At 46.0% G+C, this 15,164-nt stretch overlaps 1 protein-coding gene across 1 annotated transcript in view; it reads right to left on the bottom strand.

Annotated features, from left to right (window-relative positions):
* The window catches only part of RBFOX2 (RNA binding protein, fox-1 homolog (C. elegans) 2), a 373,260-nt gene extending 358,200 nt beyond the window's left edge, over nt 1-15,060 (bottom strand). The window contains 1 exon segment of the mRNA XM_006865227.1: nt 14,878-15,060. Coding sequence (XP_006865289.1) covers nt 14,878-15,060 — 183 coding nt within the window.
* Between the last annotated feature and the right edge of the window lie 104 nt (nt 15,061-15,164).

Here is a 15,164-nt window from a genome sequence, read left to right as displayed (position 1 = left end):
CCACCCCGCCCTGAACCCACGAAAGGCAGGTAAAAGCTGCTGAGGGCACAGAGACTGCTTAAGGGATAAAGTGGACCTCATTTACAAAGGCGGGCGGGGTGAGTAAGAAGGGGGAAAGATCTGCAATTTCGGCCTCGAAATAATAGCCCATCACTCCAGAATTTTCTGAACAGCAAGGGGGTTGTGCGGAGGAGAAAATGTGACTGTATAAAAATCCCAAGAGGATGACGCCTATGAAATGAAGTTCCACACAGCAAGGGCGAACTAGGCAGCTGCTTTTCTACTTGCTAAACAATCCAAGATAAATAAAGCTGGCCCATCAAGAAGCCTCACCAACTTCCAGGAAAACGAAATCAAAGCCCTCTTGTCTCAGGACAAGTCGCACCCTCCCTGGTCCCTGCAATGACTCTCTAAATGGAATCCATACCGGCCTACTTGGGAAATAATTCTGGCCAACAGGAATTATCACCCCCTCTCTGAAAAGCTGCCAATTTGCCGAGGCAATAGCTGCTCAAAATAAAGCAATGGAAGAACTTCCCATGAAGCTCTGTTCCAACTCCAGCAGTAGCTGGAGCCCACATTCAGGCCGCACAGGGCCCTGAGCCCCCGTCTGCAGTTCCTCTGGGTCTATGAGTAGCTTCTAGCCCTGCCCCCAGAGCCGGAAGAGTCCCACAGCAACCCTTACAATAAATCATGCTTTGCCTGGTATTTCTAATTAGGAGTGCACAAAATCAACGTAGCCAGAAAGAAAAATAAACAGTATGCCTCCTCAAAAACCACATGCCTAGAATAAAATATCCAATAACCAGTACAAAATCTCTTTTCCTCAGCAAAGTAGAACCAAAGAACCGCCCTCAGAGTAGGAAAAAAAAAATCCCACATACCAGGGAGTTTTCTGGGGACATAGGCTCCCCCAAAAAACCAAGTATTATGGTGGAACACACCCATGTGGAAGCCTAAACCCTTCAAAGGCTTGGTTTCCACCCCTGGGAAAATAAAATTTTAGGCAGTTACTCAACCATTATCATTTGGCAATTCAAGAATGGCATCTCCTTCATAAGTGGTATTTATCGTGTGTTCTGTGCTTGGAATCCTCAACTGAAACTCACAAATGCCACGTATGTGCAGGACACGTCAGGGAAGCCACATCACTGGCTGATCTCTCGCGTTCCCTTCTTAGAAACTTTTGTATCCATTCAGAACCCAAAATCCAATCCACCTTTAAGGAGGGTTCTATTATATTAACACAGGAAGTTTCCAGGCTGGAGAACTGGTGAGAATTTTGTTATTGTTATTGTTGTATGCAGGGCAGTCGGTTCTGACTCATAGAGACCCTGCATAGGGCTTCTGAGGCTGTAAATCTTTACGGGAGCAGAAAGCCTCAGCTTTCTCCCATGGAACAGCTGGTAGTTTCAAACTGCTGACCTTGAGGTTACCAGCCCAATTCATAACCACTACACTACCAGAGCTCATTAAGTGGTATCAAGTCAGTTGTGACTCATAGTGACCCTGTATAAGGTTTCCAGGGAGCAGCAGGTGAGTTTGACTGCCTATCTTGTGATTCGAAGTTCAGTGCTGATCCTACAGCACCATACCAGAAGTCCTAATTATAGAGGAGCCCAAACCAGACACAAAAAATGAAGGGGGAGGGAGACTAAAAACACTTTAAGGAATTTTCTCTCCAAAGCTGGAATGTAACAGAACCGCATCAAGCTTCAGGAGTCCTGGTGGTGCAGTGGGCTGCTACAGGAAAAGTCAGCAGCTGGAATTCACTGGCAGGAGGAATGGGGCAATCTTATTCCATAAAGATTTACAGCCTTGGAGTTCCTATGGGGCAATTCTAAAGGGTCATTATGCATCTGCAGTGAGTTTTTTAGAGTTGTGTATCAAGCTTCCTCCTTCTCATACAACATGACCTGAATGAAACACAGTATGCATTTGGTGAAGTGTGTGCATGGTATTTCCCCCAGATTCACAAAAACAAGCTATAATAGCTGACGGAATTCTATGGTAAAGAAGGGAAAGGTTAGGGTCCAGATGGTGATATTACATGGAACTGCAACCCTCCAAAGTCGTTCAGCATGGCTCTAAGAGGAAGATCTACAGATTGCTCCAATGACCTGGAACAGGTCAGCTCTAATTGTCCCCACACTTGCACGGTTCCTCTCCTTCCTTACCTTAGACTGTCACAAAGGCCCTTTTTTACACATACACACGTGCACTCAATTAACAGCTGAGCACAGGAAACTCAATAAGAGACTGCCATGCCCACCCAACACATTCAGCAGTAAAATCACTCCTTCAGCTTCTGTTTTCAGAGACCCCCCTCTCTCACCCTTAACCCTGATACCAACAGACAGATCAGGTAACAGTCAAATACCACACCAGACCTAGTCTTCACAAGAGCTGTTAGGCAGACCCAGGGCCAGAGCCCCCGGGGAAAATCTGGAGAAACAATTAAAGACATCTGCAGGCCCCAACTGAGGAGCAAGAAAAAGTTCACTTCAACAAGAAGTCTATTTTCTGGGCTACTCTGAGGCAGGCCTACGGAGACCTAGGGATCCCCTGAGAATCTCACAGTCTGGGCAGACATTTAAACAACTGTTCATCAACAGAGTAAACCCTGAAACAGGGCTATGGGCGTAACGTTTTGAAACACAACAGGAAGGTGAGAGGGATGGGAGCAGTCCCAACAGGCATCAGGGAGGAGACAGTATCTGAACTGATTCCTGAAGATGGGGTCTTAGAAGTGAGAGAGAGATGAAACAACAATCTCAGGGAGAAGGAACAGAAACTAGATCCCCCCACCCCCACCCCCACCCTGTCATCTAGTGAATTCCAACTCATAACAACACTATCAGACAGAGTCGAGGTGCACCTCGGGGTTTCCGAGACTGTCAATCTTTCTGTTTCATCTTTCTCCCACAGATGGGCTGATGGGTTTGAATCCCTCACAGTGCAGTAAGGTTGTCTAACATGTCACACGGCCCTGCCCCCCCACCCCACTCCCATGCCACCAGGGCACCTCAACAAGAGAGCAGAGGTATGAATCAGTCTGAGTATAAAATCTGTTGAGGGAACTACAAGCTGCTGGGCATGGACCTACAGAGATGAGTGTAGAAAAAGATGAGGCTAGCTAACTCCTGGAGTCCTGGTGTGGCTCTATGGGTTAATGTGTTGTACTGCAAAGTGGTCTGAACAGCATAATTGGCAGTTCAAGCTCACCAGCCACTCCTCGGAAATCCTATAAAGCAGGTTCGGAACCAACTCGATGGCACTTAACAACAAGTAGCCAACTCCTGTTGTATGGAACTGTAGGATCAGCACTGGTCTGAGAACCACAAGGTCCGCGGTTCAAACCCACCAGTAGCTCCTAGGACACCCTATACAGGGTCACTATGAGTTGGAACCAACTCAATAGCACTTAACAACAACAACAAAAGTCAGTAGAAAACAGGCCAGATGGGCCAGATGGGCTAAATGAGAGTCTGAAGAGACTGGAATGAAAGCCACCCCGTGTGTCCAGACTCCAGGTACACCATAGGGTTTTCACACACTGGACTGCAAGGTCGGCTTCAACGGCAAAGTCGACGGTTCAAGCACACCAGTCACTCCTCGGAAACCTCTATACAGAGTCACTATGAGTCAGAACCAACTCGACAGCACTTAACAACAACCACCTTTAGGAAGAAGATGGCCAGGGCTGTCTATTGAGAGGAGGTAGAAGTGGAGGGGCTCGAACTGCCAACCTTTTGGTTCTCGCAGCCAGGTGCTTAACCATTTGTGCCACCACACAGCAACTCCTGTAATCCTTTTAGTCCTTAGCAAAGAATTACACAAAATAAATGTGTGCCTGCCTCTAACAAGAGACTAGAATACATGGCTCACTCCTCTCATCCAACCTGGACAACAGCAAATTTGGTTCTGAGGCAACCACCCTGCTTATCTCTGGCACTTCAATCAATCGCGTTAATCACTGATGAAGCAGTGATGGGTAACTCAGTGAGTGCCATAGAGTAGGGCAGAAGGATGGCAAGGAATAAACATTCATTGCTGGTTCCATTATAGGCACTTTAATAATCTCAGTCATTCATTAGAGTACCTCATTAAAGAATGTATGAACTCTCCCAGTTCACAGACATGTGAGGACCTCAGAGATGTTAAATATCTTGCAAAAGGCCATTCAAGGAGCCCTAGAGATTTACAGTCTCAGAAATGCTAAAGAGCAGTTCTACTGGCCTATAGGGTTGCTATGGGTAGTAACAGGCAGCTGATGGAGCAGTGGTTAAAGTGCTCCCAGCTGCTAACCAAAAGGTCTAGAATTAGAACCCACCAGTTATCCCACAGGAGAAACATGGGGCAGTCTGCGTCCATAAAGACTCCTGCCTTGGAAGCCACCTAGGGCAGTTCTATTCTCCTATAGGGTCATTATTTGTTAGAATCAAATGACTAGTAGGCAGTAGGAAAGCTCATACAGTTGGTAAGTAGAAAAGCCAGGATTCACAATCAAATATGAGAAACTCAAGTTTTTTTCACTCCCCATACTTTAAGGACACGTTTGTTGCTATTTAGTGCTGTTGAGTGGATTCTGACTCACAATGACCCCGTACAGGGTTTCCACGGAACAGCTGGTAGACTTGAACTGCTGAACTTGGAAGTTCAAACCAACTTTGCAGTCCAGTGCTTATTCTGCAGCACCTCACCAGGACTCCCTAAGTACACAAAGATAATAAATATAATTACGTATTTAAGGAGCTCTGGTAGCATAGTGGTTACAAATCGGGCTGCGAACCTTAACGTCAGCAGTGTGAAACTACCAGCTGTTCTGCGGGAGAAAGATGAGGCTTTCTGCTCCCGTAAAGATTTACAGCCTCGGAAACCCTGTCCAGGGTCGCTATGGGTTGGGATCGACTCCACGGCACATCACAACAGTAAGAATAGCGGAGTCCTAGTATGGCACTGTAGGATAAGTGGTGCACTACTAATCTCAAGGGCAGCAGTTCCAAACCACCAGCTGCTCCTCGAAAACCCTATATAGGGTCTCCATGAGTTGAAGCCGACTTGACTACACTTAACAAAATAATCACAAACAGGATAGTAATATCTCCCCTTCAAGCACTGGGAAAACAAGAGGGAGCCCAAAGGATAAAGGGCTCATCCAAAGAAACTATAAGTAATCACATCGGAATTTCCAAAGGATACTGTTACGGACTGAAATGTTCCCCAAAAAATATATTGTAAGTCCTAACTCTATGCCTGTGGTTACATCCATTTGGGAATAAGTGGTCTTTGTTAGGCTAATGAGACAGGATATATATAAAAGAGATTAAACAAGCATGCTAAGAAGCAGTGATGGGTCAAGAGATGCAGAAGCTCCAAAGACAGGAGGGCCTTCCCCCCAGCCAAGGCTAAAAGACAAAACCTTCCCTAAGAGCAAGGGTAGAGAACATCCAGCCCGCTGGATACATAGGGCCCATGAAATCATTTGGTCTGACCCTGTCAAAGCAACCACACCTCCAATCATCACATTGTTGTTAGTGTTGTTGTTGTTAAGTACTATTGAATTGGTTCTGACTCATGGCAATCCTGTGTAGGGTTTCTGAGGAGTAGCAGGTGAGTTCCAATCACTGACCTTGTGGTCCAGTGCATTATTCCACAGCGCCACACGAGCCATCACATTGGTATTGGTGGTGGTGGTGGTGTGCCAGGGAATACGTTCCGACTCTTAGCAACCCTGTAAAGGGTTTCCGAGGCTGTAAATCTTTACTGGAGCAGAAAGCCACATCTTTCTCCAGCAGAACTGCAGGTAGTTTCGAACTGCTGACCATGAGATTAGCAGCCCGATTTGTAACCACTACGCTACCAGAGCTTCTTAGCCATCACATTGTTGTTGTTGTTGTTGTTGTTGTGTGCCATGGAGTCGGTTCCGATGCACAGTGACCCTGTACAGGGTTTCCAAGGCTGTAAATCTTTACGGGAGCAGAAAGCCTCGTCTTTCTCCTATGGAACAGCTGGGAGGGTCCCACTGCTGACCTTGCGGCTCGCAGCCCGATTCGTAACCACTACGCTACCAGAGCTCCTTTAGCCATCACATTAGGGGTGAATTAATTAAATGTTAGACCAAGTATGTTGTTGTTATGTGCCGTGGAGTCGGTTCTGACTCATAGCGACCCTGTACAGGGTTTCTGAGGCTATAAATCTTTACTGGAGCAGAAAGCCTCATCTTTCTCCCGCAGAACAGCTGGTAGTTTTGAACTGCTGACCTTGAGGTTCGCAGCCCGATTCGTAACCACTACGCTACCAGAGCTCCTCGGTATAGCAGTCAGGATTCCAATGCTTATTTTGTCACTGACAGAGGGGGTGAGCTTAGTGGCTGCTGCACCCTTCAACCCATAACTTCCTCTAAGTTGAATTCTAGAGCCTCAGGTGAATAGTTTAAAACTTACCTCCATTTAACAAATTGTCCTCCAGAATATCTAGCACTGCACTGTATGAGGGGGCTTCCCAAATTACTCTGTTTTTATTCCATTCCCACAGGTTTTTTGAACCCCTCTTGTATATATACAACATGTAGCTATTTTAATTAAATAAAATTAAGATTTCATTTCCTCAGTGGCATTTCAACTGCTTAATAGCATCACACACGTTTTATTGGACCCTCCTGGACTAGACAAGTGTATGCTCCCTCTACCAGTCTATGCATATACCTCTTCCTCTGCATCTTAGCCAGTCAGTACTGGGCATTGCCGTATTTTCTAATGTTCTTCCAACTTAATGATAAAAAATATAATAATTCATTATTTTAATTTGCATTTTTCTAATATTTATTACCTACTTGTATTTCTTGTGAGTTGTCCTTTTATCTTACTGATAATGTTGTTGCTGTTGTTACATGTCATCGATTTGATTCCAACTCATAACGACCCTGTATAGGGTTTCCCAGAAGCAGCTGGTGGGTTTCAACTGCCAACCTTGTGGTTCACAGTACAGTGTTGATCCTACAGTGCTATACCAGGAATTTGTACTGATAATGGTGGTGGTGGTGGTGTTGAGTGCTGTCAAGTCGCTTACAACTCATGTTGTTCTTGTTAAGTGCCATCAAGTCGACTCCGACCCCTAGCGGCCCTGTATAGGGTTTCCAAGGAGTCGCTGGTGAGTTTGAACCGCTGACCTTGCAGTCAAAAACGGCTTTTCAGTCTGGCACATTAGCCCACAGTGCCATACCAGGACTCCGTGTTGTTGTTGTTATGTGCCTATGTGCCGTGGAGTCAATTCCTACTCATAGAGACCCTGTACAGGGTTTCTGAGGCTATAAATCTTTACTGGAGCAGAAAGCCTCATCTTTCTCCCGCAGAACAGCTGGTAGTTTTGAACTGCTGACCTTGATGTTCGCAGCCCAATTCGTAGCCACTACGCTACCAGAGCTCCTTAGACCAAATATAGCAGGCTAATTTTTAAGCTGATAATTTTGTATGGCCCACGAATGATGTTATAAATTTTGGCAGGGAAAAGGTTCCCCACCTCTGCCTTAGAGCCAAACACTTGAATTTGGACTTCTAGCCTACTAAATGGTGACACAATATGTCTGTTAAAGCCCTCCACTTGTAGTACTTCTATTACAGCGGCACTAGAGAACTAAAACAGTTGCTAAAAAAGGTCACAATTGGGTTTCTGTGACCAAAAACTGTTCAGGCTCTAATAACGAGAGCAACAGAGCTCTACTCCAAAGCAATAGGAAATATCCTCCAAACACTTTCCCTTCAGAGTCCCCAACACAACATTTGAAATACAATGTGTAGCTGACTGCTCACTCTTTTCACTCGCCCGCTCTCTCTCTCTGGAGTAACTGATTTCCCCAACGACTTTATCCACCTAAATTAGAGAAATATGTCCAGGATTCACATGGCAGTTCTGATCCGATTTGTCCCAATCCTGGCTCAAGCAGCTTTGCACTCCCCTCCTAATTAGCTCAGCGCCAGCCAATGGGCTTATTCAAGCTGATCTGTGATGGATTAGATAATGAAACCCTAGCCATGTAAGCTGCCTGCATGTACTGGGCAGCAGGGGAGAAGAATGAGAAACTCAATCCTCCTAGGGGCCACCTAAAGCACCAAGTGCACTCGCCATCCCTCATTCCATCTGTCCACTCATGCTCCTGTTACTGCCCTGTCCTTTTCATGCACATTAGGGTTTATAAGTCCATAAACAAAAAATACAAACAAATCCACACACTAAAATGAATGTCTTTATTGTTTCTAAAACTATTCACGCCTGACATCAAACCGAAGTCTGAGAGATGTCAAGCAAGCGCTTCACTAGCAGACACTCTTGTTTACACTAAGTCGTCTGGCGCATTTCTCCTTTCCCTATCCCGTCATCTTGAGGCCTGTCCACACCAGTCTGCGTTATAAGAAAGACAAATTGAATCTCTAGTCAGCGTCTGTTTTGTTCACATATCAATGTAAGGGAGGGAGAAAATGACAAGGTTGAGCAAAAGATGAGAGACTCGGGCTAACCTCTGGGGTCACCCCGAAGGACAATTCTACTCTGAATTCAATCTGATATACTCCTTCTCAAAAACATTCCCAGGCCTCTTTGTGAAGCTTTTTAAAGATGAGTGATATTTACAGGGTTGTGCCTCAGTTTCTTCACCTACAGTATTTACCAATCTCAAGTATATCTACCCCATAGAGATAGAAATGAAAATGTTCAATCATTTTAGTGAGATGCTGCCCATGAAATTGCCTGGAAGGAAAACATAACTCTACTTGGATAAGCACTTGTGGATTGTGAACCACAAGGTCAGCAGTTCAAGTCCACCAGCTACTCCAAAGAAGAAAGGTAGGCTTTCTGTTCCCACAAAGATTTACAAGCCTCAGAAGCCCTATATGGGCTCTCTTAAGAGTTGGAACTGACTCGACAGCACTTAACAACAACCCAAATTGTAGCACCATGTTCAATTTCAGCACCAGATGAGAGTCCTAAGAGACATCCACCTAGAAGGAAATTAGCCCAGAACCAAGCAAGTGGGATGATAAACTAGTTCAACAACCAGGGCACCCAGGCAGTAATGACGAGCTACCTGGAACTTGTGGATAGTCTCTGTACCACTCAGATGAATAATTGCTCAACCCACTTGGCTAATGTGGATCTACGTCTGTATTGTCAGAAGCTGTTGTTGTTAGGTGCCGTCAGGTGGTCCCGACCCACAGTGACCTCACATAAAACAGAAGGAAACAATCGTTGCTACGTTGAAGCCCATTGTTGCAGTTCCCTGCAGAAGCGGTTACTTGGCCCTTTAATAATCACATACCAACATTGCACTGCTGTAAACATGTTGCTGAAAGCTATATGGTGCAGTTAAGGTGCGCCTTACCTTCCACTGCAGCTAGGTCCCTGAAAAGTTGCACAAAAATTGAACTTTCATTACCCCAATTGTTTTTAATTACTAGAAAATTGGGTCCAAAGAATTCAATTCCTAGTATGTTTTATAAATCCTAAATTTCAACCCCTGTGTGATCTCTAATCTCTATACCTTTAACTCATTTATTTAGCTTTCCAACAGGTTACATAGAGTGTGTGAGCTCTGTGCACTCCCTTGAACAACCAGCGTTTCTCAAACCCCATTTCCAGTTTCCAAGTAGAATTTGTCTCCTCCCTCCCGTTCCAGGGTTCAGGTTCCTTTATGCTGCTTCTATCTCCAGGGCAGCACTGACCCTCAGCCATTCCCACACAGCTTCACCCGTGGCCCTTGACAGAGCCAATCCTTCCTCTCCCCCACCCAACCCCAACCCTAGGTTCCACTTTAGGAATCAATGACTTAGGCTGTATAACTCAACAGGGATCATCTTTGGAGTCAGAGGCTTGGACTTGCGGCTCCATTTAGCACATAGCACTGGGCAACCAATCCCAGTCAGACTCTTTTAGAAAAAGGGGTTAATCTTTTGCCACACAAAGGGGCTGGGGAATACCATGATGTTACCCTCACTCCTGAATTTCATGATTTTCCTATTCCTTAATTATTTGTAAAGGACTTCTGGTGTGGCGCTGTGGGATTAATGTGCTGGACTGCAAAGTCAGTTTGAACTGCAAGGTTGGCAGCTCAAGCTCACCAGTCACTCCTTGGAAACCCTATAAAGGGTCGCTCTGGGTCAGAACTGATGCCACAGCATTTAACAACAACAACTATTTGTAAAAAGGTAAATTACCAAATCATTTTACAAGGCACTGAACACTTACCCCAAACTGTTAGGTATGAAGAAGGATAAGCACAAAGAAAATATAGTTCTTGTCTTCTAGACGCTTACAATGTTACTAGAGAAACAACAATGGTAAAACACAATAGAAAACGATGCACAGCTAAGCAACACTGTAACAGGAGGCTACGTCTGACGGACATGAGCTAAGCTGCCGGGGAAGGGGTCCTGGTTGGACAATGGTTAGCATTGAACTGCTAACTGAAGTCGGAGCCTAAGCTCACCCAACAGCTCTGCAAGAAAGAGGCCTAGCACACTGCTCCTAGAAAGACTGCTGTTGAAATTGTAAAGTGTCTTGGAGTTGGTTCCAACTCATAGTGGCCCTAGAGAGGGTTTCTGAAGAACGGCTGGTGGGTTTGGACCACTGACCTTTTGGTTAGCAATCCAGTGCTTATCCTATAGCACCAAACCAGGAGCCCTACACAGACTTCACACTAGAAAACATTATGGGACAGTTCTATTATGTATGTCACGTGGACTCGCAATGAGTCAAAAATCAACTCAGAGGTGCCTAACAACAACAGTCAGGGAAGACTGCTTGGAAGACACTGTGGCAACAGAAGAAACTCCATTTGTGTTAATTAATACACAAGGAAGGAAGGTGTAAAAAGAAGTTTCATTTTTCATGAACATTTTGAAGCCCCCTCATATACATAAAAAGCACATGCTTTAAGGCAAATCCATATACCAAAAGGTCAACCAAAACTAAGCCTTCTCAAGTGTCTGTTCACACAGGGCCTGTTGGTATGTCTAAAGTCCCTAAGTGATGCAGACGGTTTGCTCTCAACTACTAACCTAAAGGCGACAGTTTGAGCTCACTCAGTGGTACCACAGGAAAAAGTTAAAAAGGCCCAGTAATCTGTCTGCTAAAATTAAAGCCAACACAACCGTGTGGGGCAGGTCTAGTCTGTAACACACTGAGTCACCAGGAGACAGAAGCAACTCAACAGCACCGAATAGTATCGGCATCTCTAGGCTTCCTTAGAGGCACCAACAGTTAAGCACTTGGCTACTAAACCAAAAGGTTGGCAGTTCAAAAGTCCACCCAGAGGTACCTCAGAAGAAAAGCCTGGTGATCTGCTTCTGAAAGATCACAGCCATTGAAAACCCTAGGGAGTGCAATTCTACAGATACACCTGGGGTTGCCATAAATCAGAATCAACTCAACAGCAACATGTTTACAGGCATCTCCAGACTACCCACATACCTGAAACTCCCATCTTGTGTTCATTCAGGCTACATTGATTGACTCCTTGTGTTCAAACTCACCAAGCATACTTCTTTCTCAATGTCTCTGCACCCACCACTACTCAAATATCTTCCCTCACTTCATCCAAAGGTCACCTATCAGCGAGGCTTTCCCCTGACCATCTTCATCAGCTCTTTAATGCCTGGTTCTTCTCATTAGAACGGTAGTTTCCTGAGTGCCTGGTCTTTACCTTATTCACTGCTATACCCCTAGGGCTCATACTTGCCTGGCATACTGCAGCTGCTCAATGAGCATGAACTGAATGGATCTTAATAATTTCATCATTATTATCAGAGTGAGATCACAGTCCTAGCTATAGTGTCCCTGAGGATAAGGATCCTCTCCTCATGAACACAAGTTCTCCTTTACTTCCAATTATACCTTCAGTTTCAGCCTTCCCATAAAGCTGTCTGTGACCATTTCAGCAGGAATGGCCGTCTCTTTCCTGTGGCTCCAGTGGTATAACTAACTCCTCTATTCACTCTGGCTCTCTGTTACGCAATGCCTGGGTCACATCCACGCCATGGTATCTTGATACCTGTTCCTCTGGAACTTAAACGTAAAAAATCACACACACACATAGAACATATTTTTTTAAACAGCTTTTCCTCCATTTCTATCTCCCCATCTAGACTATAAGTACCAGAAGGACAGGAAAGTTGACCCATTTTTTGGTAGGTAACGTAGATATCATCCCGTACCAACACTTTATTTTACAACCAACACTTCAGTTCAGGAAACTGAACTGAAGCCCAAAAGAGAAGGGATTTTTCAAACACCCTATGTTAACTAAAATTGTAGAAGACATATAACTAAAAGGGGTGGTAGTTAATCTTTCATTTCAGACACAGAGGATCCCAGGACTATCAAGAGGGAAGAGCAGGATGGGAGCATGAGATCCTACCTAGGAAAGTGCTGACAGCAGAGACAAGAGCATTGAAAGTTAGAGCAGCTGTGGACTCTAGGCCCAGGGACTAAGAACGGCTGTGTGCCTGCAGACAGGAAGCTGGCTTGCAGAATGTGCCCACTGGACATTTAAATGAATATGTATTTTTTGCTACATATGTGCACATTAAATATTTTTTATTTGTTCATTTGTGAAATACAAGATGTAAAATGGAAGCCACAGGGAGGAATCAAGGTAACTAATTGTTGTTGCAGGGAGGGGATTGTAACCATTGAGATGAAACAAAGTATATGGTTTGTTGAAAGTAAAGTTAATGATCTTGTCTGTTCAAGAAAACACCTATGTTATAATTGTTATGTGCCCTCCAGTGTGTTCTGACTCATAAGGAGCCTGCACTGGTTTCCAAGGAGCAGTTTCCAAGGTGGGCTTGAACTGCTGACTTTGTGGTTCGAAGTCTAGCACTAATCCTACAGCGCCACACCAGAAATCAGGTGGGTGCTAAATCAATGATTTGGACACCTATGTGGCATAGTGCAATGGATGAGAACGAACACAGTGAGAAATAAAGAGCATCCGCACACACTGAGTGAAAGAAGGATTCTCTGTAGGGTTGTTCTAAGTTGCCCATTTATACCCAAAGGACCTAATCCACTCCTTCTCTGCATTTCCCCTAACTCTCAAAACACTGCTCCCATTTCCCAAATACAATTGTCCTTAGTCAGAAGGTAGCCAGCAAATAATAGGTCCCAGAGGAAGAGAGGGAAAGGGAAGTCTTACTATTAACTGTCAGAAAACAATAAACGAATACATACACACATATATACATACATACATCAAGTAGAACATGCTCACTAGACTAGCACTCATATCCCATCTTTCCTCTCCCCAATCCAATGCTAACTTGCTTTACCTGAAGTGTCCCCACATCCCTCTCAATGTTTTCCATGGTCTCGAGCTTTAAGGTCTCATAATCCCTCTGCCTGATCAAGTTCTGATGGAAAGCAAGAGCAGGCAAACAAAAGAATTCAAAAATAAGCAAGAGGGTCACTTTACCCAAATCAGCAGGAGTAATAGAGTGGCCTCGGCAAAGGAAACCAAGAAGCATACAGCAAACATGCCAGGCTGAAGGACAGCTCTGTTTCCAACACAGGAAGTCAGGCAGGGCCTTGAAAAGCAGGGAGCACAGCACAGGAAGTCTTAGCTGTGCACAGATTGCCAAGCACAGAGTAATGGAGAGAACACGGGAATGAGAATTAAGAGGACTGGGGTTCGAGTTCTAGTTTTACTACCAGTTACCTGGCCAATCTTAGGAAAGTCACTAGACTTATGATTCCCCAGCTATTCAATGAGATAGTTAAAACATTGTAGGAATTGAATTCCCTCTGGGGGAAAATGACAATTATGAAAGCTACTGACTCTCTCTCAAAAAAAGTTGGCATCTATTTTGAGTTAGAACCCTCCTAGTCCACTCAAGAAGGCCTGGAAAAGAGGTCTCTGGTCCCACCTATCTTTAACATTCTCTGATTCTTACAGAATCCGGCAGATGTCTGAACAATTGCTGGTAGATGAGCCGCACCATTTCATAGCCAGTGTTTTCTAAACAGAGATCAAACCCCCAATTCCACAAAGATTTTGAGCTCTTTCTCTAACTACAAAGACACTGACACATCATCACTACATTTCCCATCCCCTACCCAAATCAATCAGCTTATTTTATCATCCTTGAGTTCACAACTCAGAATCCGGTCTTCTCATAGCCCTATCAACGTTCTTTTCTACCCCGGGACATTCAAAAGCTATTTAGTGTCCTAGCTTCGTAGGATACAACCAGCGAAGTGCCAGAGGGGCAGGTCTTGTATGTTTCTTCAGACTCAAGAGCTTCCTCCACAAAGTTAGGGAGACAGCACCACGGTGTCTGGACAACACTCCCAACTCCCTGGACTTCTCACCCTCCGGTGTAACTGATTTAACCACAACCTAAGCCACATCCCTTTTCAGCTCTCCAGGAGTTTCCTCGCTTTTCTTCGTCTCCATCGACTGCCGCTTCCCTTGCCCATCCCTATGGGCACCCAGGGAGGCTGAAAAAGGACTCCTCCTCCTCCACCTCTTCGCGAGCTTTCCCACCCCCACTGCCCCTCACCCCCGACCCGGCCCTAAGCAAGAGACCTAGGATTTCCCCGCTCCTACTCCAACCCTAGGAACTAAGAAAGGGTTCGAAGGAATGGAATCCGTCTCATTCATGGTCAATTTCCAACCCCCTGTTCTCCTCGGGAATCAGGATTCTCTGGGCACCCCCAGATCCTCCAGCATCCTTCGCCGCCAACCAGGCCCCGGCCGGCCCCCTCCCACCTCCGATCCAAGACCCCCAGCAGTCCTCCGGGTCTCCAAGCCCGAGAGCGCGGGGCCACCCTCCCTGCCCCACTCCGCACCCCCGCTATAACGGGGCGCCCGTCCCGCGCGGTCACCTGCATCCCGCCGCCGTCGGCCGCCGCCTCCTCGGTGCGCGGCCGCTTGCTCAGGCCGGGCTCGGCTCCGTCTCCTCCCCCTCCGGGCACCGGCAGCTCCAGCTCCGACTCCCGCTTCATCCCCCGGGCAGTGGCGCCGGGCCCGAGCTGAGGTGGCTGCTGTGGCTGGGCGCCTTCCGCCATCCGCCCGCGCCCCCCTCGCCTCCGGGAGCCGGGCGACCCGCGACAGGCCACCGCCCCCTGGGCCTCGGCCCCGACTGTCGCGACAGGCGAGCGCGCGCCTGCCC

This window comes from Chrysochloris asiatica, unplaced genomic scaffold (assembly GCF_000296735.1).
Source record: "Chrysochloris asiatica unplaced genomic scaffold, ChrAsi1.0 scaffold00076, whole genome shotgun sequence".
Taxonomy (NCBI): Eukaryota; Metazoa; Chordata; class Mammalia; order Afrosoricida; family Chrysochloridae; genus Chrysochloris; species Chrysochloris asiatica.
This window is presented reverse-complemented; position numbering and strand designations above follow the sequence as displayed.